The sequence below is a fragment of the Brachyhypopomus gauderio genome, unplaced genomic scaffold, assembly GCF_052324685.1.
Source record: "Brachyhypopomus gauderio isolate BG-103 unplaced genomic scaffold, BGAUD_0.2 sc50, whole genome shotgun sequence".
Classification (NCBI taxonomy): Eukaryota; Metazoa; Chordata; class Actinopteri; order Gymnotiformes; family Hypopomidae; genus Brachyhypopomus; species Brachyhypopomus gauderio.
In genome coordinates this window covers 301,444-328,447 of record NW_027506875.1, presented here as the reverse complement: position 1 = coordinate 328,447, position 27,004 = coordinate 301,444, and the positions used below count along the sequence as shown (strand labels likewise).

Here is a 27,004-nt window from a genome sequence, read left to right as displayed (position 1 = left end):
TTTTTTTGTTTCTCTCTCTCTCTCTCTCTCTCTCTCTCTCTCTCTCATACACACACACACACACACACACACACACACACACACACAGTCAGTATATCCCACTCTGAGACCCAAACTATTATTGTATTTATTAGATTCACATGCAAACACTTTCTTGCTTGTTCTCTCTACAAACACACACCTTATGTCAATTCTGAATACACACACAGTGTCTGTGTTTGTGTGAGTGTGTGTGTAAGGAGTTTTTCTACTTCTCTCTGCAGTCTGTCTTACTGCAGTATTGGGGAGGAAGGCTGTGCTGCTCTGTGTTCAGCTCTGAGGTCAAACCCCTCATCACACCTGAGAGAGCTGAATCTGAACAACAACAAACCAGGAGACTCAGGAGTGAAGCAGCTCTCTGCTCTACTGGAGAATCCACACTGTACACTGGAGATACTATTGTGAGTTACTGGTGTACTGACTCTTTATACACACACACACACACACACACAGTCAATATCCTCTCTCTCTCTCTCTCTCTCTCTCACAGACACACAGTCAATATCCTCTCTCCCTCTGTCTGTCTCTCTCTCTCTCTCACACACACACACACACACACACACACACACACACACACACACACACACACACACACACACACAGTCAATATCCTCTCTCTCACTCTCTCTCTCTCTCTCTCTCTCTCTCATACACACACACACAGTCAATATCCTCTCTCTCTCTCACACACACACACACAGTCAGTATCCCCCCTTTTCCTCTGAGACACAAACTATTACTACTGTATTTATTAGATTCACATACAAACACTTTCTTGCTTGTTCTCGCTACAAACACACACCATATGTCACTTCTGAATACACACAGTGTCTGTGTTTGTGTGAGTGTCTGTGTGTTGATGTTACAGACTGTCTTGGTGCAGTATTAGAGAGGAAGGCTGTGCTGCTCTGTGTTCAGCTCTGTGGTCAAACCCCTCATCACACCTGAGAGAACTGGATCTGAGCTTCAATAATCCAGGAGACTCAGGAGTGAAACAGCTCTCTGCTCTACTGGAGGATCCACACTGTACACTGGAGAAACTACAGTGAGTTACTGACTTACTGACTCTTTACACACACACACACACACATACACTCACACACACAGTATTCACACTACACTGGATACCCTACAGTGAGTGTTTACACTGATTGAGTTTGTGTATAGAGTGTGATGTCTGACTGCGATGAGTGTGTGTTCATGTCTGATTCTGTCCTATTCTCTGTCTTACAGTATCCAACATATTCAGTGCAGACGCAGTGATAGAAATGCAGAAACTGCGACCGAATGAGGAAGTTTGAGGTCCTCCTTTGAGTCAAGGAGACTAGACAAAGAGACAGGAGTGAAGACATGTTCCAGACAGGTGGCATGTTCCATGTTCCAGACAAGTGACATGTTCCATGTTCCAGACAAGTGACATGTTCCAGACAGGTGACATGTTCCATGTTCCAGACAGACAGAAGCCCCGTGCTTGATAAAGAACATGTACCCCTGAGAGTGCATAATTTATTCTTACATTCCTATATCTGGCACACACACATTTAATGACAAATACATCATCTGACTGTAATTGTGCTGACAATGTTTCACATGATTGACCGAGCAGCACTTACTGTATAAAAGGGCTGGAGGTTTGAACAATAAACTAGGGTGATTTGGTAAAGTAACCATCGTGTGTGTGTGTGTTGCTTTTGCTAACTATCACTCTCCGAGTGCTCGTATCTTTTCTTACAGAGAGACCCCGGTTGTTGTGAGAATTTCCACGACAATTTTGGCGACCACGAAGGGACCTCCTGAGTGAAGGATCTGGTGTGGCGGATAAGAATAAAAGAATTATTTTTCTGTTTCTTATTTCACATAAAATCCTTCCTCATTCATCTTTGTTATTTTAGTAAGTGTTTCTTGTATTTATTTTACATACAGATTTTTTTGGACAATTTTGTGTTACTATTCTGAGTATTAGGCGATCTGGGGGGAGGACACTTATTTTGAAGTCGCGCTGTTTTCCCATTATCCCCGCGGTTCTTCTCTCTCCTCAGTTCGCGGTAAATTTCACTGAGGAGAGGTGGGTGATTTCTGTGCTCTTCATAAAATATTGTTTTAAAAGTTGTTTAAGCACTTATAATGCACTGACTAAGTTCTGTAAAATGTATTTTAGTATTGAGAGTTAAATGTTGGTGGTTTTGGGTGCGTGTACTTAGCGTAGAGAGTGGTTATTAACCCGTGCAGCAGATTCCATGAGTTAATGGCGGTTCGGCTACCAGTTATTAAGCTAAAATGGTGTACTTTTCTTCTCACAGCTGCTTGTGTGTGTGAGACAGAATTCATCCTATGCTGTACTTTTTGCCACTCTCATTTTGATGCACAGGTACTGAAACAATCGATTGTTTTAATTGAAATGTTTTATTGTTCATTTTAGAATAGAATAGAATAGAATAGAATAACATTTATTGTCCACAGTGTGGAAATTCATCTTTGATCACTCATGGCATACACCCCACAACATATAACATTTAACATATAACAAAAAAAAAAAAAAAAAAAAAACAAACATTCATTCATTCATAATTTCTACAGCATTTGATAAAAAAGCTCGCTTATAAATATTCCTAGTAGCTTTTGGCACTCTATACCGTCTACCTGATGGCAGCAGTTCAAATTGTGAGTTCATTGGGTGTAGAGGATCCTTTATAATCTTAAATGCCTTCCTTTGCACACGATCCCTATAAAGATCCTTCATAAGTCTCTGTCCTCTTCCTACTAGTTTACTACCTAATTTTACTATTCTCATAAGCTTCCCTTTGCCCTTACAGCTCAGGTTCCCAAACCAGACTGTAACATTATAACACAGTACACTTTCGACCAAAGAGCGATATGCTAGTTCCACAATATTTGGACTAACCTCAAACTCGCACAGTTTTTTGATGAGATAAATACGCTGCAGAGCTTTCTTATAAATAAACTCACAGTTTCCCTCAAAGGCCAAACCACTGTCCAAAACTGTGCCCAGATATTTAAAACAACTGACTACTTCTATTGCCTTCCCCTTGATACTCACCAGAGGCTGGGATTCACTGTGGCCTCTCCTATGAAAAATCATCTCCTTTGTCTTCTCCTCATTAATTTCCAACCTACTCAACTCACACCACTCCTGAAAAGCACTAACATGCTCCTGAAACCGTCCCCCATCATGGCCTTCCTTCCCATTAAATAAACCGAGGAGTGCCATGTCATCTGCGTATTTAAATAAGTAAAAACCAGATTCACAAATTCTAAAACCATTTGTATAAATAGAAAACAACACTGGGGATAAAACACATCCCTGAGGTGCACCACTATTTACAACCATCCAATCTGATACTGACCCATTCAAGCTCACACGTTGAGGGCGGTCAGTCAAGAAGTCTTTAATCCATAAGATGATACCACCATTTACCTCTAGTTCTACCAAACGCTGTAATAAAATATATGTTTTCATTGTATTAAATGCCGCACTAAAATCTACAAAAAGGGCTCTAGCGTAGGCCTTTGGCTGCTGGAGATGGCAACTTACTTTATCACAGAGCATAAGAATAGCATCCTCAGCACTCCTCTGACTCTTGTACGCAAACTGAAGTGGATCAAGATCACTCTCTATGCTGGATATGAGATGCTTTTTAACAACCCTTTCCATTGTTTTACACAAAATAGAGGTCAGGGCTACTGGCCGAAAATCATTAAAAGCAGATGCCCCAACTTTCTTAGGCAGAGGCATAATATTAGTCAATTTCCAAGAATGTGGGACAACACCTTTATCTAATAAACGCTGAAAGAGCTGAGTAAAGACTCCTTTCAGCTGATGGACACAAGCCTTAATTACACGACCGCCAAGGCCATCTGGGCCTGGAGACTTCCTAGGCTGTACACAGTTAAGACTGGTTGCAACCTCATTCTCTGTCAATTTTATTGGTGAATATGAAGGGATACTACTCAAAACCCCCTCACACTGTATTTTAAAATCTCCTATATCAAACCTACTATAAAATATATTCAAATCATCCACAAGCAGCGAACCACACGTAAGATTAGGTGTTACCCTCTTTGTCCTACCCATCATCTGATCCAGACCTACCCAAGCTTGTCTGGCATTGCCTGAACAAAACTGTTTCTCAATCTTATCCTTGTATTCCAGTTTTGCCTTTTTAATCTTCCCACGAAGTTCCCTGGTTTTCTCCCTAACCACCTCCCCATCTCCATTCCTAAAAGCAATTTTCTTCTCTTTTATACAGTCCTTCAATTCGCTTGTTAGCCATGGTTTATTGTTTGGAAACAGTTTAATTACCTTACTCTCAGTTACGTTACCCTCACAAAATATAATATATGAAACAATGGTGTCAGTTAATTCATGTTCATCACAACAGTTATCAAAGAACACCTGCCAATCCGTGTCTTCCAAACAATCCCTCATTTTTCCTATACTTTGTTCAGTCCATAAGTTAACAGTCTTTGTTAGTGGCTTACTTTGCTTCAATTTTGCTTTATACTTTGGTAAAAGATGCACAACATTATGGTCTGACTTACCCAGAGGTGGTCGGCACACAGACTTATAGGCCTCCAAAATGTTCCCATAGCACTGATCCAATGTCCGTGTTAAGCGAGTCGGGCAATCCACATACATATGCAAATTAGGCAAGCATACAGACAGATCACATTTATTAAAATCACCCAAAATAAAAACAGGTTGATTCGCGGAGTGTAAGAGGGCACTGTTATAACTTTCCATAATTCTGAGAGCTGCTCCCTCATAATCCGGACCAGGCACATAAACCAAAATTACAGTCACCTGCCCAAACTCACGGGGGAGATAAAAGGGTCTAAAGGACACCGTAAGTATCTCAAGATCGGGCGAGCATAACTGCTCTCGTACACAAAAGTTAGTGGCCCAATTATTATCCACATACATACATAAACCGCCTCCGACAGATTTCAGTGATGTACCATGATCTCTGTCCGCTCGGATTATAGTATAGCCGGGTAGAGACAGAGCCACCTCGTTCGACTCCTTCCTCAGCCATGTCTCAGTGAAGCACAAGAGATTGCTCTGCCTGAATTCTCTGTCATACTTCACTTTCGCCGAGAGTTCCTCCACTTTGTTATGCAACGATCGCACATTAGAAAGAGTGATCACCGGCAAGGGAAACCGCTCGCCGCGTCTCCGAAGTCTTTCTCTCACCCCACCTCGTGATCCCCTTTTCTTTGTTCCAACACGCGTTTTCCTCCGGCGACTTTTCCGAATTTGCCTGCTGCAATCCTCTGGTATTCCACTTGTACTTGGGCCAGTTGCTTTCGCAAAACGAAGAGAAAGCAGATCTTCCCGAGTGTATGTGATTTGTTCCGTAATAGTTAATCCGCACGCATTGTCCACTAAAAACCCACAGAGGCACAAGGCCAGCATCATTCTAAAAGGATCCATAACCAATATATCAAACCAATATATAAAACCAAAGAAAAGAAAAAAGAAAAAAATACTAATAATAATAATAAAAAATAAATAATAAAATAATAATAATTACTACTATAACACCACAAACATTTAGCCACGAGCTCTCAGGGTCATGCAGCAGTGCCGCGCCCCCGGAAATTGATTCCACCTCCAGATGCAGACCTCCACCATTTTAAATTGTATTCATTTCACAAGATTTGATGTTTAAACAAAAAGGAAAGAAATGTGCCATAATTGGAGTTCTCTCTCTCTCTTGTATGTATTGTGCAGGAATTCATTTATAGTTTTGAATGTTTTAATTGTGAATGTTTTAAATGTTTAAATTGTAATTGTAAAGACTCAGTTCGCGGTAAATTTCACTGAGGAGAGCTGCTTGTTTGTGTGAGACAGAATTCATCCTATGTTGTACTTTTTGCCACTCTCATTTTGATGCACAGGAGAGAGAGGGAGAAAATAAACTTCCAGTCATTTGGCAGAAAGTGTCCAGTCTTTCTATCCTGATTACACAACGCAGAGAGTCTCAAGGGGGCGGAGTCAAGTCAACTTGGGCAGAGATAGACACACACAGAAACAAGCCGGCTACAATGGTGCCGTGACCCGGATCCTGTTGCTTAAGGTCAGTCTACAGTGGATCTTCGCACAGTGGATCAGCATCTGCGTGGTCACCGGGAGTTTGCTCGCTGCTCGTCAAACGTCTCCTTTAAGACTGTGACAGCTAAGTTGACAACTAACACACCACATATGAAGGACAATTATTGAACTTTCTAAAAAAAATAATAATAATCATACAACTCTTGTTTTGCTCTGTTTTTTTTATTTTCCTTTTTCTGATTTATTTCAAGCATTAAGTGCTAATATTATTTAAGTGAAGTATCCAAGATGACATTTGATTTGGGAAGGGGCAAAGTTCGTCCCATAAGTGAGGACTTGTCTGGTTCTGGATTGGGCAGAGGTAGATTTTTCAGTGAGGTACCGTTCACGCCTGTTTCAAGAGTAGGACAAATAAGCGTACCCTCACCTGCGTTTTGCTCTACTCGGGTACTTGACCAAGTTCCCAGCCAGTCACCTGCCATCCCAGATCTGAATGATCCAGCTTTGCACAACCTAATAACACACATTGCTCATCAGGTAGGCCAAACACTCATGTCAGGTCAGCAAAAAGAGGGTCGAGGAGAGAAGGTAGATCAAGCAACACCAGTCCAGGGTTCAGGAACAAACCAGTCTTTCACAGACCCACATTTACTGAACTTGTCAGGTGTTAGGCTAGTCATGCAGTCTGATGTGAAGGAGCCTCCAGTCTTCCGTGGTGATGAAACAGACAGGTTTACTGTACATGAGTGGGAAGAGCTCTTGGAAACTTATTTAAGAAAACGGGGTGTAATGCTTGCTGAACAGAGCACAGAGATTCTTTCTAAATTAATGGGCAAAGCTAAAGACATAGTAAAGATCACACTTCGCAGTAATCCCAATTTGAGACCTACTGACAACCCGAGGGTTATCTTTGATGTGCTAAAACAACACTATGGTGAAGTTAAATACTCATGCATGCCTTTAGCTGATTTTTATGGTACAGTGCCAGTGTCAGGAGAAAATCCTATTGAATACTGGGTTCGTCTAAACAAGGCTGTTGATGCAGCAGAAGAAGGCTTAAGAAGGTTAGGTAGGCGAATTGAGGACCCTTGCCATGAAGTAGCCATGATGTTCGTCAAGTATTGCCCTGACCCTGCCCTTTCTGCTGTTTTCAAGTTCAAGGCGCCAGACAAATGGACGGCGAGTGAGATACAAGAACATCTTGACCGTCATCAGTCTGAGCTGAGACAGCAGGTACCTGTTAAACCTAAACGACCCAGTTACATGAAACATGCAGCGGCTCATGCTGAGTTCCATGAACCAGTTGTTATGATTCCCAGTGATCGCCCAGCAGAAACTTCTGTACAGCCCGACAATGCCACTGTACCTGTTCATGTCGATGATAACTGCATGAAAGCTCTTGTGAGTCTTCTGGATCGTGCCCTTTCACAGAATAATCAGATTGCGAACAGGTCATTTTCTCCTACTCAGCCACCAGCAAAGCGATGTAGAGTATGTAAATCTGCTGACCACTCCACTCTTGCTCATTGCAGACGTCAGGGACTGTGTTTGAATTGCTTTAAACAGGGGCATATCAAGAGACACTGCCCAAACATTCCATCTAGGGATGCACCGAAATGAAAATTCTTAGCCAAAACCGAAAATGAGGAAACCAAGGCCGAAAGCCGAAAACCGAAACACCGAAATACATAAAGCACTTTGAGTTACATGTATGTATGAAAGGTGCTATACAAATAAAGATTATTATTATTATTATTATTATTATTATTATGCCAATTATTAGTAACATTGGATTTATGGCTAACCTCACTAAAATCAAGGCATTGCTATTCAAAGAATAAATCAACTACAAAATTTGATTTGTATATATTTATTTAGCACTGACATTACAGTAATGCATATTATAAAATAAAATTAGTGGTGGGCCGTTAACGGCGATACCGCTGACAACGGCCGACCACTAATTAAATTAAACTCGCTTGCAGACCGTTTTTATCTGAGAGGATAAATATATGTATTTTATACGAGTTAAATTTAGTTATAACTGACTGGCCTGAAAGATAAATATAAATTCTCTCATAAAAACGTGACGTGAGTTGCAACAACATTAAACAGCTCAGGTAAACACACTTCTGAGAAATGTCGTCTGCTCGGCAAAACATAACGGGGCTCAATGTGCTCTATTAGCCTACGAAATCCCTACGACAGAGAACGGCTGATCGTCTCAAGCTGGGCGTACACTGTGCGATTTTTGGCCCATTTTCAGTCGATTTTTTACTCGTGCGACTATTTTTGCGATCGGGCAGAGTTTCGGCTCAATCGCGTGTCGTGCATCGTATAGTTTACACAGGTAAACGAGGAGCGATTCACACCTCACGACCAACTCCCGATCAGAAATCGCAGCGTCGCAAGAATATCAAACATGTTTGAAATTCAAATCGCTCCTCGTGAGATCGCATGAGAGCGTCGGGTCGTATAGTGTGAGTATATGAATCGTGAGCTGTGAACTTTTAAACCCTGCGATTTAGTCGTACGAGCGGAGTACACGATTTAAAATATCGTACAGTGTATGCCCAGCTTTAGGCAACGAGTTACATAATTTTTGGTGTAATGTCTTTTGCCTCGGCGCCATCACTGGAAAACTTTTTTGCTAGCTTTATCCAAATAAGCGCGTGCAGGTGGCGATTTTTGCTTGCGTCATCACAGCACATTGTTTCGGCCGTGTTGTTTCGGTGATGAAAGTATTTCGGCCGAAAACCGAAAATGCAAATTTAAGCCATTTCGGCCGAAAATTTTCGGTGGCCGAATTTTCGGTGCATCCCTAATTCCATCTGATCAAACTCCTCAGCAATCCTCTCCAGAGTCTCAGCCTTTAAACTAAACAGCCTGCACTCAGGAGGGGAAAGTGTGGGCAACAGTGAACAACCCCTCGCAAGTGACGACCTTGAACAGTGTTACATAGCAGCATGCGTCCAAGCATCAGAGGGTTCAAAGGTTATTGTGCAGAATACACACAGAATTGAGCCATTTGATGAGTTGTTTTATGCACCAGTTAGTGTGAATGATAAATTCCAGTTACGAGGAATGATTGACTCAGGATCCATGGCATGTACTCTTAGCGAGGAGGCAGAAGCAAAAATGCGAGATGCAAATGCATTGTCAGAACCAACATCACTGACTTCTGAGGTAGTTCTGGTTGGATGTGGAGGTAAATTGACCAAGCCAAAATGCATGTACGAAGTTGAGCTAAAAGTGTATGGAAAGAGCTGTGTCGTGCCTGTTCATATCGTGCCAGGTCAAAAAGATGAACTCATCCTGGGCACCAATGTGATAAAATTCCTCATGCATCAAATGAAAGCCAGTGGCGACTATTGGCGTCTCATTTCCAGTGGGGATGTAGTCTTCTATCGAATGTGAGAAATTTCTGGACTTAATGGCAAACACATGTCGATGGAAAGGTGATGAGCTACCAACCAAGGTGGGAACCGTTAAACTCCAACAATCAGTTACTCTTCTGGCACAGCAAGAATATCTACTTTGGGGAAGACTACCAAGCAATGTACCTATGTCCCCAGGGAGCACAGTTGTCATGGAGCCCACATCCACTAAGACTGTGCCTCGACACATAATGGTCGGACGTACCATTACGCCACTGTGGGGTGATGGGTGGATCCCCATGAAGGTTGCAAATGTTTCTGACCGACCTGTTACCTTGAAGAGAAACACCAAGCTGGCGGATGTGTCTCCTTGTTTAGCTGTTGAGGATTTTGACTGCTTCCAAGGTCTCAGCCATGTTGAAACAGCTTCGTTGGGGCAACAGCCATTACATATCAGCCCCACTGACCTTAAACCAGTGGTTCCCAAACTTTTTCTGCCGTGCCCCCCTTTAGTAGATGAGAATATTTTTGCGCGCCCCCCCCCCCCCCCCCCCATTGACTAGGGATGCACCGATTCACGTTTTTCACTTCCGATACCCATTCATATCTATCTGAGGCTTGGTATCGGCCGATACTGATCCGATACCGATCTGATAAAACAGTGCTGAATCGACTTAAAACATTTTTTTTTAAACACAGACATACTGAATTACAAGTTTATTGAAAACTGCACCAGTATAGCACACTTAAACACACATAAAAACATGTAAAAACAGCACAACTTGCATTTGTTCAGTCAGGGCAATTATGAATATAACACTGAATGTAAAATAATAATACCAAAGAACCTGAAACAGACAAAAACAATAGGTTCACGTCTTTGGTCAAACATGAAAAAATAAACTGCAAGAAACCTTTGAAATGGTTCAAGAATTCTAAATATCATTTAAAATAAATAAGGAGATAAAATAAGAGAAACAGCAATACCTATGCGGCTAGTTTGCTAGCGTTGACATCACGCAGAGCACAAAGCATGTAACGGCCAGAAATATGTGTACTGTCTCTTTAAGGGAGCGAGTTGAGCGCGCGTATGGAATATTGTTGTTATTTAGCTTTCTGCCGTAGAAAACCACTGCTCTTTATTTTATCTATTTTATTTTACGGTGCGCGAACGGTGGAGGCGTTTATACTTTCGCGAGCGTCACTGCAGTGTTCTCCGAAACGATAGGCGTTTTGTCCGAAACGATATGTGGTAGAAACACCCCTCAAAACAGGGGAATGAACATTTACCTGACCAATTTTAATGTTGCTATATGTTTCAGGTTTGAAAAGTGCTGGAATTTAGGTTAAAGTACTTTAAAATGCTTGAAATTGTAACTACTTGGTTTCACAACAAATAGCTGTCTGACTAAATAGTTCTCTTGTATTAGGTTAACAAATACGAGCCTCTTGTAATTCCAGGACGAAACATGAGAGAACGTGAAGACGTGAAGATTGGGCGTTTTTTAAATAAACAACCATTAAATAATGTGATAAAAAGCGAATTATTTCGAGTATATGTATAAATATTTAACTTAATTATGTTTAACATGCTGGGAAATATTGAAATGGACCTTGAAAGTGACGTACAAGTGCTTTAATTCCACCTTATAAAGGTGTATGAACCCTGAAAACGTGACTTTGTTCATTGCGCTGAAGCGCGGCGCAAAGTTACAAAATTCGAGAGATGCACGACCTCTCGAACCGACAGCGCGCGAGACACTCGCGCACACGCGGAGCCACAGCGATTACGTCATTTTCGCGAAGCGTCAACCAGGCAGGCTTGTTGTTGAGCGGGGTGGCGAACGTAAGTTGTTGCGCGGGGGTGGCAAACGGAACACTCGTGACGGAGTGTTTTTTCAATAGCCCTGAAATAAATGCTACGGTTTTGTTTTGGTCCGTATCCAGTTAATCAGGAATGAGATTGGGTCCGGACAGGACTGCGTTCGGGTCCGGATCCGGACCGCGGTCCGCCAGTTGAGTACCCCTGCTCTAGACTGTGGGGAAGCTAAAGAATTTGTTCACCGTATCCATCTTATGGATGAGCGGCCTTTCAGACTCCCCTACCGCCGTGTACCCCCAGCTCATTACCAGAAGCTGCGGCAAGTGCTATCAGAAATGGAGGAACAGGGTATAATCCGGAAATCTGTGAGCGAATATGCCTCTCCTCTTGTTCTGGTATGGAAGAAAGACGGCAGCCTAAGAATTTGTACCGATTTTAGGTGGCTAAATGCCAGAACCATCAAAGATGCACATCCGCTTCCACACCAAGCAGACTGTTTAGCAGCACTTGGCGGGAATGCTTTCTTCAGTACCATGGACTTGACCTCAGGTTTCTACAACATCCCCATGGCTGAAGAAGACAAAAAATACACAGCATTCACAACTCCCCTAGGGTTACATGAGTACAACAGGATGCCGCAAGGTCTTTCAAACAGTCCGGCTTCATTTATGCGGATGATGCTAAGTGTCTTTGGCGACCTCAACTTTAGTAGCTTGTTATGCTACCTAGATGACTTGCTCGTGTTTGCTCCAAGTGAGGAAGAATCTCTGAAAAGGCTGGAGGTCGTGTTTCAACGGCTGCGGCTGCATAATCTTAAACTGAGCCCGAAAAAATGCCATCTGCTGCAGGCTTCAGTGCGGTTCCTTGGCCATTACATAGACAGCAATGGAGTTTCACTGGATCCATCAAAAGTCGAAGTCATTACCAGGATGTCCAGAGCTGACTTGATGGAGGAAGATGGATGCACTCCTTCGGCAAAGAGGATCAAGTCATTTCTAGGAATGGTATTCTATTACCAACATTTCATTCCTAACTGCTCTGCAATGGCCAAACCACTTTTTGCACTCACTGCAGGACAAAAAAAGAGGGGCAGGGCAAAAATAAACCCGAAAGCAGGGACATTCCGCAAATTGCAGCCCACTGATTGGACGCCTGAATGTGACACTGCTCTGTCCAACCTGAAAGATAGTCTTCTGCACAGTGTGGTCCTTGCACATCCAGATTTCTCACGTCCTTTGATTCTGTCAATAGATGCTTCTTTGGATGGTTTAGGAGCCGTGCTCTCCCAGGTACCAGCTGGTGAAGGAAAAGCTCGCCCCATTGCGTTCGCTAGCAAGTCATTGACCAAGTCTCAGAAACGGTATCCGGCTCACAGACTCGAGTTTTTAGCACTCAAGTGGAGTGTTTGCGAGAAGTTTAGCCACTGGTTAAAAGGCCATACCTTTACAGTGTGGACGGATAACAATCCACTGACCTATATAATGACCAGGCCCAAGCTAGATGCTTGTGAACAGCGGTGGGTGTCCAAACTGGCACCTTACACGTTTGATCTGAGACACATCCCTGGTAGTAAGAATACAGCCGCAGATGCTCTGAGCAGAGACCCATTCGCAAAGACAATCGGCCGTAGACTCATTACTGAACCATATAACTGTTTGCTTGCAGAGGCGGAAGGAGTGAGTGAAGATGGTATTCAGGGTACCTTCCATCTTAAAGTACAGTGTCATCGACCCATCTCCATGCCAGTACCTTTGAGCTCTTCATGTGATAGTGCAACTGTCAAAGCTTGCTTGGACACACACGAGCAGTGGGACATGGCAGCAGAGCTGAGAGCATCACAAGCCATTCAGTCTATCCAAAGCCTAACATGTTCTGAATCAGACGATTACTCTGGTCTTACCTTAGAGGAGCTCCAATTCAGTCAAGAGTCTGATCCTAGCATTTCAAAAGTCATGTCATTTGTCAACCAGAGGAGACAGCCTTCAAGGCGAGAAAAGAATGGTCTGAGTACGATGACTTTGGTGCTACTCAAGCAGTTAGAGAGGCTGAGAGTCCAAAATGGTGTACTCTACAGAGTCACAAAAGATTCTGTTAGCAGGCAGAGAAGGCACCAGTTCATCATGCCTGCAAGTCTCCGAGAGGAGGCCTTGAGGGGAATACATGATCTTGCCGGTCATCAGGGACAGAGCAGGACGCTGCACCTTGCGCGTCAACGTTTCTTCTGGCCTAGAATGGAACGTGATGTTACAGAATATGTAAAGCATTGCCAGCGGTGCATCTTGGCCAAGACACCGGAGCCATCTGCTCGTGCCCCACTGGAAAGCATTAAGACGTCTGCCCCTATGGAACTAGTCTGTCTGGACTTCTGGAGTGCTGAAGATCACAGGCAAAACACAGTCGATGTACTCGTTATAACAGACCACTTCACCAAGCTAGCTCATTCCTTTGTGTGCCCGAATCAAACTGCTAAACAAGTTGCTAAGAAGTTGTGGGATCACGTGTTTTATGTGTACGGGTTCCCAGAACGAATTCACACAGATCAGGGAGCTAATTTTGAGAGTGCCCTCATGGCTGAGCTTTTGAAATTGTCAGGAGTCGCTAAGTCTCACACCACTGCTTATCATCCCATGGGAAATGGAGGGACAGAAAGATTTAACCGTACATTAGGTAATATGTTGTGAGCCCTCCCCCTCCAAGAAAAGCAAAAGTGGCCTGAACAGATTCAGACTCTGACATTTGCATATAATGCCACAGTACACGAGACAACAGGGTATGCCCCGTTCCAGCTCATGTTTGGCCGCATCCCAAGACTCCCTGTTGATGTAATGTTCAAGCAGGTGTTGCACGATCCTGTAGTTGTTGATCATGGCAGTTATGCAAAATCGCTCATGTCACATCTTCATGAAGCAGCTAGTATTGCACAGAGACATGCTGCCAAAGAGCAACAAAAACAAGCTGAAGGTTACAACAAAAGGGTCAAAGGAACGCATCTTAACTTAGGAGACAGGGTGCTTATTGCAAACAAGGGAGAACGTGGGAGGCGAAAACTCGCCGACAAGTGGGACCCAAAAGTCTACACAGTGGAAAACAGGAATCTTCAGACTCATGTGTACAAGCTAAGAGATGATACTGGGAATCACAGAATTGTACATCGCAACTTGCTCTTGGACATTAGTTTTCTACCTGTGAGACCAGTTGCTGATGACGACCAGTTCAGTACTGAGTGTCCTGAGGGTGAGCTCTGTCATCTGAGCCCAATGGAAACCTCTGAGCATGAACATTCACACGATGTAATGGAGGCCTCGGTACCTTATGATTCTGCCGATGAACAGACATCCATGTCCCTTGATGACATAGTAACAGGAGTTAACTATCTGAATCCAGAGAGTGACAAACCCAGTGCTCATGAACATACAGGAGATGAAGTGGATAGGAACACCTCAGATAACACTGAGGTGTTCCTTATACTGTTGGATCTTAGTGCAGCTTTTGATACTGTAGACCACAACATTTTGCTGGATAGACTAGAAAACACAGTAGGTATTAAAGGAGTCGCACTCTCCTGGTTTAGATCATATTTAACTGACCGCTTCCAATGTGTAAGTGTTAATAATAAAACCTCTAAATCTGTGCAGGTTAAATATGGTGTCCCACAAGGGACAGTCCTAGGACCACTTCTATTCACACTGTACATGTTACCCTTAGGCGAAATTATGCATAAGCATGACATCAGTTTCCATTCCTACGCAGACGACACTCAGCTATATTTATCGGCAAAACCCGATGATTTAGGCGCAAACAGTAAGATTGAGAAATGTGTAGAAGAGATAAAACATTGGATGGCATGTAACTTTCTAGCACTAAATGCCGATAAAACAGAATTGATAATAGTTGGGTCTAGGGCTGCGAGAGACAAGATACATAATGCAGCATTGAATCTACATTCTTTTACTATAACCCCCAGCGCAGAGGTAAAGAACTTGGGCGTCACAATAGACCCAGATCTCTCGTTCGATACACATATTAATAATATAACTAGGGTAGCGTTCTTTCACTTGCGCAACATTGCCAAAATTAGAAACATATTAAATATTAGTGATGCAGAAAAACTAATCCATGCATTCATATCCTCTCGTTTAGATTATTGCAACAGTCTCCTAGCTGGATGTTCTGGTAAATCGATAAACAAACTCCAGCTGGTTCAGAACGCAGCAGCACGAGTTTTAACAAAAACTAAAAAGTTTGATCACATTAGTCCCGTACTATCGTCATTACACTGGCTGCCAATTAGATTCCGTATTGACTATAAAATACTTTTATTAACATATAAAACGCTGCATGGCTTAGCTCCAGACTATCTTAGTGAACTTATTGAACAATATAACCCAGCGCGTTCACTTCGCTCGCAGGACGCAGGGTTATTAACTGTTCCTAGGATCAAAAAGATCACAGCAGGTGGAAGAGCCTTTTCTTTTAAAGCTCCACAATTGTGGAATAATCTTCCTGCCTCTATTCGGGACTCAGACACAGTCTCAATGTTTAAAACTCGATTAAAGACTCATCTGTTTAGTTTGGCCTTTGATTAATCTGTTACATATTTACTACATCTCGTATCTTTTCTCCGAGGTTCACCTGGAGAGTAACATTGCAGTCGGAGCCTACAATACCAGCATCGCTGCTCCGACACGGAATGAAAGCCTGGCGTTCATCAACAGACATTTACAGTGACAATATCATAACCCAGAACTTTCATTTTTACCTTTACTTAGTCTGATTGTGTGATTTGTGTGTGACTTGTGTATTTGTCTGTATTTTGTGTAATCTGTGTGTTAACGGGCCGCCCAATGGAGGATGGGTTCCCTTTTGAGTCTTGGTTCTCCCAAGGTTTCTTCCTATTCCCCACTATCTTAGGGAGTTTTTCCTCGCCACTGTCGCCCTTGGCTTGCTCATTAGGGTTCTGGACCCGTAGTATTGTTAACCTTTTAAATCCTGTAAGGCGCTTTGTGACAACATGTGTTGTATAAAGCGCTATACAAATAAACTTTGATTGATTGATTGATTGATAACACCAGTGTAGATTCTCCTGATCCAAATTCAGATTCATCAGATTCTCCAGATATAGGCATTTCAGATGTTACTGATTTACCAGTACAAGTTAGTACTGACCTGCCACCAAAAGCCGTCGACACACAAGATGTTCTCAGATCTCGTGCAGGTAGAGTTGTAAAAAAAGTCAGTCGTCTGATTGAATCTATGTCTCAAAGAGCTTTTAGAGCTTAGGGTTTTGTTCCCACAGTGAGTAAGAGGTGTGACACTTTGTAATGTTTTCTAAGTTGTTTTGATAAGTTAATGAACTAACTGATTATTTAGTTTCACAGTGATTCCGAGTTTCAAAACATGAGTAAGGCTAGGTTACCATGTGGTGTACAAGGCACCATATAGTTCCAGGAAGAATCTAAGGCCTGATCACCCTTGGGTTTATCTTGACCTATTTAGCAGGTAGCTCATATGGCTGAATCGTTGGAGGATTAGATCCTTTACTAACCTGTGCCAGTACAGTCAGTTGTGGTTAATAGACACAAGTTTCTGGTATATAGATAAGTGTGTTTTGGGGGCAACTGATCAGGATTTTAGTGAAATTCATGGGGAGGTGAATGTAGCGGATAAGAATAAAAGAATTATTTTTCTGTTTCTTATTTCACATAAAATCCTTCCTCATTCATCTTTGTTATTTTAGTAAGTGTTTCTTGTATTTATTTTACATACAGATTTTTTTTGGACAATTTTGTGTTACTATTCTGAGTATTAGGCGATCTGGGGGGAGGACACTTATTTTGAAGTCGCGCTGTTTTCCCATTATCCCCGCGGTTCTTCTCTCTCCTCAGTTCGCGGTAAATTTCACTGAGGAGAGGTGGGTGATTTCTGTGCTCTTCATAAAATATTGTTTTAAAAGTTGTTTAAGCACTTATAATGCACTGACTAAGTTCTGTAAAATGTATTTTAGTATTGAGAGTTAAATGTTGGTGGTTTTGGGTGCGTGTACTTAGCGTAGAGAGTGGTTATTAACCCGTGCAGCAGATTCCATGAGTTAATGGTGGTTCGGCTACCAGTTATTAAGCTAAAATGGTGTACTTTTCTTCTCACAGCTGCTTGTGTGTGTGAGACAGAATTCATCCTATGCTGTACTTTTTGCCACTCTCATTTTGATGCACAGGTACTGAAACAATCGATTGTTTTAATTGAAATGTTTTATTGTTCATTTTAAATTGTATTCATTTCACAAGATTTGATGTTTAAACAAAAAGGAAAGAAATGTGCCATAATTGGAGTTCTCTCTCTCTTGTATGTATTGTGCAGGAATTCATTTATAGTTTTGAATGTTTTAATTGTGAATGTTTTAAATGTTTAAATTGTAATTGTAAAGACTCAGTTCGCGGTAAATTTCACTGAGGAGAGCTGCTTGTGTGTGTGAGACAGAATTTATCCTATGCTGTACTTTTTGCCACTCTCATTTTGATGCACAGGAGAGAGAGGGAGAAAATAAACTTCCAGTCATTTGGCAGAAAGTGTCCAGTCTTTCTATCCTGATTACACAACGCAGAGAGTCTCAAGGGGGCGGAGTCAAGTCAACTTGGGCAGAGATAGACACACACAGAAACAAGCCGGCTACACTGGCTCATTAGAGAAGGTACTTCACCAGCGAGGTTTACGAATTATTAAGGCAAGTGTGAATTGTTTTAGACGCCTGTTGTGCTGCAGGTCACCTGGACGCCATAGTGAACATCCACACTTGGTGGATCAAAATACGGAAGAGAGCAGGGCCGCCGATACTAAGACAGGATAGTCTAGTATCTAAAATCTCAGTTGCAGCGAGGCTTCATTCCTTCATTCATTTACTCACGTGAGGAAAACATTTACAAACTAGATTTGCATTTCCTGAAGGAAATACTATAGGATTCTAGGTGTGCTCTAGAGTGTAATGTAAATACTATAGGACTCTGTGTGCTCTAGAATGTAATGTAAATACTATAGGACTCTGTGTGCTCTAGAATGTAATGTAAATACTATAGGACTCTAGGTGTGCTCTAGAGTGTAATGTAAATACTATAGGACTCTAGTGGCGCATTTCCACTAGGGCCTGCTTGGCGCGGTACGGTTCGATTCGCGACGGTTTGTGAGTGTTTCCATTAGTACCAGTTCCCTGTGAGCCGGCCCCTTTGGGTACTTTTTTCATACCGACTCGCTCGAGGTTCTAACCGTTCCGAAGCGGTACAGTTCTGTGACGTGGAGGAACAGCATGACACTGATTGGCCAGGGAGTGTCGTCACAGGTTGCGTCAGGAGAGCGACTCCTCCGCTATGCTATGGACTCCTCAGCCATTTTTAAAACCCAAGGAGCGAAGTCTGTTCCCTGGTCAAACGCCGAGGTACAAACCTTTCTGTTAATAATCAGCGATCAAAAAATCCAGGGCGAACTGGACGGGGTAATGTCCACTAGAAATGTAAAGGTTTTTAGCGAGGTTTGCGCGCTAATGGCCACTCATGGCTACCAGCGGTCCGTTCAGCAGTGCCGGTCGGTCCAAGCTAAAAAAGCTTAACGCGATTACCAGGCGGTGAAGGACCATAACGGACGCAGCGGAGCAAACCGCAAAGATTGGAAATGGTTCCAGCAAATGGATGTCATATACGGTTACCGGCCAGCCATTAACGGAAGAGAAAAAGCTGGACAGACACGGCAATGTCAGTGCTGGAGGCCACGGAGAATGGTGAGTGTATTGTGATTTCAGTTTTACTACTAGGCTCGTAAAAGATGTAATATGAATGTAATATGAACACATCTATTGTAAACGCAGGAATTTAGAGCTGTGTTTGCAGTTAATGTTACCACCACAGTCACTACTGTACAATAGCTAGCTCTTAGCCTTGCTAGTTGCTAGTTAGCTGTAGCCATAAACAAAGCATGAGCAGCAATGACGTGCTACACAGTTTGTGCAGTTACGCTATATTGTTGTTGCTTTCACGGGAATGCTTGTGTTTAATATTTGTTATTTTTTACGTTCAAGATTCCCCTTCCACTGACGAGGCGAGCGGAGTTGGCGGAAAATGTTTCCTTCAACCGGGCTTTCCTCGAGGTGCTTGGCGAACTTGTGAACACCATGCGAGACAGACGCCAGTAAAAGCACACAAAATGTTGCTTGTAGTACTATAAATATTTATTTCATATAAAGCTATACGTATATATTTGCTTTTTGCACTTTTTTTTTAACTATAACTATATTATTTACATATGTTGTACTTTAAATATCTATATTTCATAATAAAGTTTGATTTCATTTGATTGTATGACTGATGCTTTTTATGCAGGGTGTGTTCAGCCTGTTTCAGTAATACCAAATTATTATCAATAATTAGAGCAACCACATAAAATAATGAAGATAAAGATAAATAAGATACAATAATGCTATGTGTTAAGGGGCATCGACCGGTGTTGTGGTCGCATACAAATGATGTCACGACACTACAACCCGCGCGCCAACAGCGACTCCACCCACATTGTGGTGGTCCACCATTGTAATGGAAACACAACGCGACCGTACCGTTCCGTTGCAAATCGACCCGTATCGAACCGTACCGCGCCAAGCAGGCCCTAGTGGAAATGCGCCAATATACACCACACACACACACACACACACACACACACACACACATACATACATCTCTCTCATACCCACTTCACATACACCACACATACACCACACAGACACACACACACACACATACATACATCTCTCTCATACCCACTTCACATACACCACACAGACACACACATAAATACATCTCCCTCATACACACTTCACACAGACACACACACACATACATACAACTCTCACAAATACCACACACACACACATCTCTCATACTCACTCCACACACACACAGATAAATCTCTCTCATATCCACTCCACACTGACACATACATACACACCTCTCTCATACACACTCCACACACACAAACAAATACATATATCTCTCACACACGCCACACAGACACATACATACCTATGGAAGTGTTGCCATGCACACAGTACACTTGTACACTTTCCTACACACAACATATGCATTATATATGTCATAAACACTACACACCTTCATACACACCACATACAGTCCCATGCACCATAACACACACTAGAGTCTACACACATTGCACTCTAATCCTCTCACAACCAGTAGTTCTCCCCATCACACCAATACATACTTCTCTCTCATACCCACTGCACACAGACACACACATACCTAAGGATGTGTTGTCATACACACAATTCACAACTTCACACATAACACTATACACACTATACACCTACATGGACTACACACCATACACACTACACACCTTCATACACACCCCATATATTCACACACACCACAAACTACTTAATACACACTAGACTCTACACACATTACACTCTCACATCCAGCAGATCCCCCTCACACACATACATCTCTGTCTCTGACACACATCACTCAGACACACACAGACACATACTTAAGGAGGGGTTGATCACCTAAACAGACACACACACACACACACTGTACATATTTTCATACACACTGCACATGTTAATGTTCATACACTCACCTTCTTTCATATCAGCTGACAAGCTGCTACTGACAAACAGCTTGTCAGCACATGACTTTTTCCACATGACCCTTACTCATTATCTCTGGCTGAATCCCAAACACCCAAACACTTCCCTCCTATTCAGTACGCCAAAACAGTACGAAATAACAGGTAGTATTTTCAAGGTCATGAAAAGTGCCCAGTCACCTACTGAAAGAACGCACTGTTTTAACGGTTGAGCAGAATGCACAACATCGAAATCTAGTGCCTACTGCTTAAGTACGGCATTTCAGATTCCGCCTACGTCTCATATTTTATCTCTTTACATTTTATCACTGTATCATTGTCTTTCTCTCAAACATATTCAGACCTTCATGCACACACATGACTCACACACTCCCTCACTAAAGTGGTAGTGTGTGGGACAAAGGGGAGATATTGTGTGTGGTGTTTACACTCACTGCATGTGTTCGTGTCTGATTTTGTTCTATTCTTACAGTATCTGGACACCTCAGTGCTGACGTGGTCTCATACGCATGGTCACACATATGACTCCAATGGTAATGTGTGTGAACACGACTGCAGCACAGGGCTGTGTCCTCCCCATGTCTTCCAGCATCCGGACACCAGGACACACACATACCACACACCTGACCTGTCCACACACACACATACCACACACCTGACCTGTCCACACATACACATACCACACACCTGACCTGTACACACACACACATACCACACACCTGACCTGTACACACACACACACATACCACACACCTGACCTGTACACACACACACACACACACCACACACCACACACCTGACCTGTACACACACACACACACATATACACACACACCTGACCTGTACACACACACACACACATATACACACACACCTGACCTGTACACACACACACACATATACACACACACCTGACCTGGACACACCACACACACCTGATCTGTGTTAGAAATTCTGCAATGAAGAGGATCCTGTATTGATCCTGAGAGTCTAGATGTTTATTTGCATGTGTAGAAAAATTGTGCTTGGCTAGCAACAGACTACAGACTGGATGGGGGGGTAGATTGGGGTATGGGTGGATGAGGGAGGGGTAGATTGGGGTATGGGTGGATGAGGGAGGGGTAGATTGGAGTATGGGTGGATGAGGGGGGGGTAGATTGGAGTATGGGTGGATGAGGGAGGGGTAGATTGGGGTATGGGTGGATGAGGGAGGGGTAGATTGGGGTATGGGTGGATGAGGGAGGGGTAGATTGGGGTATGGGTGGATGAGGGACGGGTAGATTGGGGTATGGGTGGATGAGGGAGGGGTAGATTGGGGTATGGGTGGATGAGGGCTGGGAACTCTCACCTCCTGACATTGATACCTCCAGTTTCCTCCCACAGTTCAAAGACATGTGTGTTAGGTTGATTGGTCACTCTAAATTGCCTGTATGTGTGAGTATTCCCATGGTATATGGATGGATAAGGACTTCAATCAATGTACAGTGACATGTGACCCTGTGATCACTATTGAAGTTTAATGGGGAATTAGGTAATAAACACTGACACATTTCTGGTCATACAAATTGGCTTAGATTACATATTAACATTTAAACATGTATGTTAAATCAAAAGAACGGTATTTTCAGTATTTCTTTTTACCAAATTCAAAACCAAGACATGCAAGCTAAGGTTAATATACTGTGATGTTTTGTACATTTAATGACAAAACTGAAGTTCAGCGCGGTTTAGCGCAAGTACTCGAATATGATTTACTCACACAGGCACAAACTTTAGACAAAAGATGAGCACATTAAATAGGTGATTAACACATTCCCCAGTGATCAGGAGACAAGGCACAGGTGAGACTACGAACATGCTCACAAACGACCCACACCCACGGAACTACAAACATGGACATAACTACACACAGACAACGTAATAACGCCCACAAGGAGGGGTCCGGAGCTGTCACCGTGACATATACATTATACAGCAATGACAACACAATGCTATGTACCATCTATATCCATTATACACAAAACAGCTGGAGATGTTTAGTTAGTGCCCACTAATTGTGTATATTTAACAATTATATTTTGTATGATAAAAAAATATTAGATGTCACTATTATATCTTGTCCACAATAAATCCAGGAAAGTTTGGGAACTCATATGATTAGGTAACCTGTAAATGGTCCTGGTGAAGTGTGAAGAGTAAATAAGGAGCAGACATAGAAAACCACCCTGGTGAGATGAGAGAGACTGAGACGGAGGCTCAGTGGGTCACAGGCCAAGGTTCTGTACTGTTGCTGCCACATATGGGCTGTTATTTCTCTAGTTGGGATGCATTTTGAAGTAAGTTTACTTTTGTTTTCATTTCATTTTCTTTTTCTTCCGTGAACTTTTTTGTATTACTTTTGAACTTTGTTTTTGTCTTTCTATGGCATCATGTCACTATAAAAAAATAAATCCCCATCATTGCACCACTGAGTCAGACAATCACCACCCACTTTCAGTATTTTATTATATTATTATTTACTTCACTATAAGTATTGTTATAGAAACTCCATTTTCCAAAGAGGATTTTTTAAACAGTGTGCGACCAAATGAAGTTTAAGGTCACCCTCTGGGTCAAGGACACTAGACAGGGAGAAGGTGGGAATGTAGACATGTTCCAGACAGAAGACCTGTGCCCGACAAGAGCAAGTTTCCCTAAGAGTGCAGAATTTATTCTTATATTTGGTACTAAGCAAACATCAAACATTTGGTACTAACATATCTCATTTATGACTGTAAATCATATGACTTTGTAAACACATGACCAGCCAGCCCTCATGGTATATAAGGACTGGCGGCATGAGCAATAAACTAGAGTGATTTTGGTGAACTAACCATTCTGTGTGTGTGTTGCTTTCACTGACTGACACTCTCTGAGCGACCATAAAGGAACCTCCTGAGTGAAGATCTGGCTCTTCAGAAGGTACTTCACCAGCGAGGTTTTATGAATTATTAAGACGTGTGAATTATTTTTTGCAGACGCCTGTTGTGCTGCAAGTCGCTTGAAAAATGTAGAAAATATCCACAGTTGGATCAAAATAAGGACGAGAGTAGGGCGGCCGATACTAAGACAGGGTAGTCTAGTATCATAAAACCTCAGTTGCAGCGAGGCTGGGCTGAGCATTCATGGTGACGACCATGGTAGCATAAGGGAATAATTAGATGAGAGAGAGTCATTATTTGCGTAAAGAAAATTGCACTGGTACGTGGAGAAGTGGGCACCCAGCACAGGAATTCGAGACGAGTGCAGCACAAATACTGGCGGAAATTTAACTTGAAATTATAAGGTCTCTCAGTAAGAACGGTAAAATTGGGAACATAAATACAAAATCAGATGAGGGGAAGATGCCGCAATGAAATACTGTATACACCACCCAATGTTTTTATAACAAATTATGTTTTAGAAAGTGTTGAACAATTTTCAAAATGGGTTTCAGATTTTGGTTTTCTGGGCAATGGGTCATTTACCACTAAGGTAGATTATATACACATCTCGATACACTGTCACCGAAACGATATAACTGCGATACTCTGAAACCTCTTGTCAATATGATGCGATACAAATCACTCCTGTTCACGATATGATGCGATTCAAAATGATTTGATAACGATATGACTTATTATATGAGGAATCGGTTTGATAAGTGATCATTCGATACAGTTAGTTGAGGTTTGAGGATGTATTGGCCTAACCCATCAGTCATCACTTTACTTTCTAACAATTTAAGGGATGTATGCATCTGGGGTGGGTTTCCCGAAACGTTCGTAGCGCTAAGTACTTCGTAACCTCGTATGAAACGTATGAGGTTAAGAAGTACTTAGCGCTAAGAACGTTTCGGGAAACTCACCCCTGGTTGTTTTCAATGGAGCAAAACCAATACATAATATAAAAAATGCATAATTCAGTATATTCAAACGGAGCATTAGTTTATTCAAGTGAATTATTCAGTTATTTTCTCCATCTATATTTATACAAAACGTTTAAAACATAAGATGAACAGTTTTTAAAAGTACTGTATTAACATAGTGAAAATAATGACGTGCAACACTACTGTCTGCTAGACTTACGAGGAGGTAGCGGCCGCAGAGATGTCCACACCATGCCGTCTTTTCATGCGTCGCCAGGTTCGTTGTGCTACTAACGTATTTGATAGCTCCACGGCATTGTTTGCAGATTGCGTGCGTCTTGTCAAGTTGACCACATCGCTTAAAATACCCGAAATATTGCCACACGTTTGATTTGTGTGTCTTTTTTGATGCATTTAAATATCTTTGTCGTTGCTAATGCTTTCGTTTCCCTCCATCTTTGTTGTGTACGTCTGCGTGTTTACCTGAGTACCTGAGGACATGATGGTGCATTTATGTTGCCTCGAGAAAAAAAAAATCAATAAAAATAAAAAATATGTTGCCTCTGAAAATGTTAGAATAAGGAATAGATACTGCAAAACAAAACACCCGATTTAATAATGGTATTTGCCAATGCAAAAAGGCTAGAGGCGATGCATCGTGAATTCGCCCGCAAATTAAACCCGATGCACGTTGAATCTACCGGTGCAGTAGAATCGCAGACATGTGTACCGATTCACCGATGTGAATCGGTGAATCTTCACATCCCTAGTGTAGATATGGTGAAGACACACAGTCCTCTACTGTAGTCATAATGACACTATCACACTAATACACACAACCATGGAGACTCATGTGTACAAACATGTGTGTGTGTGTGCGTGTGTGTGTCTGTGGTTGTCCTCTTCTCTGTATATGAGACTCAGATCAGGTCAGATCAGATTCAATGTCTCCACTGAAGTTGTCAGATACTGTAAGACAGAGAATATGACAGAATCAGACAAACACACACTCATCACAATCAGACATCACACTCTACACAAACTCAATCAGTGTAAACACTCACTGTAGGGTCTCCCAGTGTAGTGTGGATCCTGTGTGCAGCCCCGTCGACAGGGGGGGGACAACCGGGTCTGTTGTCCCGGGCCTCAGGGCCAGGGGGGCCCATCAAAGAGCCCAGCAATTTATTTTTTATTTAAAGTCTATAATTTTTAAATAATCTTGAAATCTTTCATTAATATAAAATTCTGTACTCAAAATAAGCTCAATGGCTAAAATATATATGTTTTTTTACCTATCTGCATATTTTCCATTAAGTGCATACACCCCCGCCTCCCACTGGAAAATGGTTTGATCCAGGACCGACCGTAACCGGCTGGTACCCGCCCAACAGCGGGAAATACAGTGGTGGATAGTTAAAGTAAATACAGAAATCTGGAGCGCAGAAAAGAAAGGAAAACATTTACCTGACGAATTTTAAAGTTGCATTGTGTTCCAGGTTTGAAAAGTGCTGGAATTTAGGCTAAAATACTTGAAAATCTTTGAAATTGTAACTACTTCGTTTCACAACAAATAGCTGTCTGACTGAACAGTTCTCGTGAAGACGTTAAGATTGGGCGTTTTGAAAATAAACATCCATTAAATACTGTGATAAAAAGCGAATTATTTCGAATCATTTCGATTATATGTATAAATATTTAACTTAATTAAGTTTAACGTGCTGGAAAATATTGAACTGGACCTTGAAAGTGACGTACAAGTGCTTGAATTCCACCTTATAAAGGTGTATGAACCCTGCAAACATGACTTTGTTCATTGCGCTGAGGCGCGGCGCGCGCGAAGTTACAAAATTCGAGAGGTGCACGATCTCACGAATCAACAGCGCGTGAGGCCTGCGCACGGGCGGTGCGACTGCGATTACGTCATTTTCGCGCGAACCCTCGCGACGCGTCAAGTATGAACCAATCAGCTGTCAGAAACAGCTTTGATGTGTGGCTATATTATATACTATATGCTACAGAGGAAATTAAAATGACGTGCGCAGGGGGGGGGGGGGGGGGGGGGGAACATGAAACTTTCTTGTCCCGGGCCCCAGCAAGACTGTCAACGGGCCTGCCTGTGTGTGTATGAGTGTATGTGTGTGTGAGAGAGAGGACTGTGT

General features: G+C 42.3%; 2 protein-coding genes across 17 annotated transcripts in view; one reads left to right on the top strand and one right to left on the bottom strand.

Annotated features, from left to right (window-relative positions):
- LOC143487739 (NACHT, LRR and PYD domains-containing protein 3-like) overlaps positions 1–21,554 on the top strand; it is a 33,254-nt gene extending 11,700 nt beyond the window's left edge. The window contains exons 6-13 of one of the 11 annotated variants that reach the window (XR_013124353.1): positions 264–440; positions 908–1,084; positions 1,273–1,930; positions 2,340–2,407; positions 5,959–7,181; positions 7,268–7,345; positions 17,458–17,525; positions 17,836–18,212. Coding sequence is in view for 1 of the 11 variants with exons in the window: in XM_076986861.1 (XP_076842976.1) it covers positions 264–440; positions 908–1,084; positions 1,273–1,330 (412 nt within the window). In the remaining 10 variants the exon portion in view is untranslated. Of the gene's footprint in view, positions 1–263; positions 441–907; positions 1,085–1,272; positions 2,408–5,958; positions 7,346–15,937; positions 18,213–21,431 lie in introns of those variants that run through there. The other 10 variants (XR_013124349.1, XR_013124345.1, XR_013124352.1 and 7 more) reach the window with 10 other exon arrangements.
- A 3,221-nt stretch (positions 21,555–24,775) lies between these two features.
- LOC143487827 (NACHT, LRR and PYD domains-containing protein 12-like) overlaps positions 24,776–27,004 on the bottom strand; it is a 91,379-nt gene continuing 89,150 nt past the window's right edge. For 3 of the 6 annotated variants that reach the window (XM_076987044.1, XM_076987048.1, XM_076987045.1), the window contains one exon: positions 24,780–25,814. In XM_076987044.1, the coding sequence (XP_076843159.1) occupies positions 25,808–25,814 (7 nt within the window). In that variant the 3' untranslated portion in view covers positions 24,780–25,807. Of the gene's footprint in view, positions 25,815–27,004 lie in introns of all 6 variants that reach the window. The other 3 variants (XM_076987051.1, XM_076987049.1, XM_076987046.1) reach the window with 3 other exon arrangements.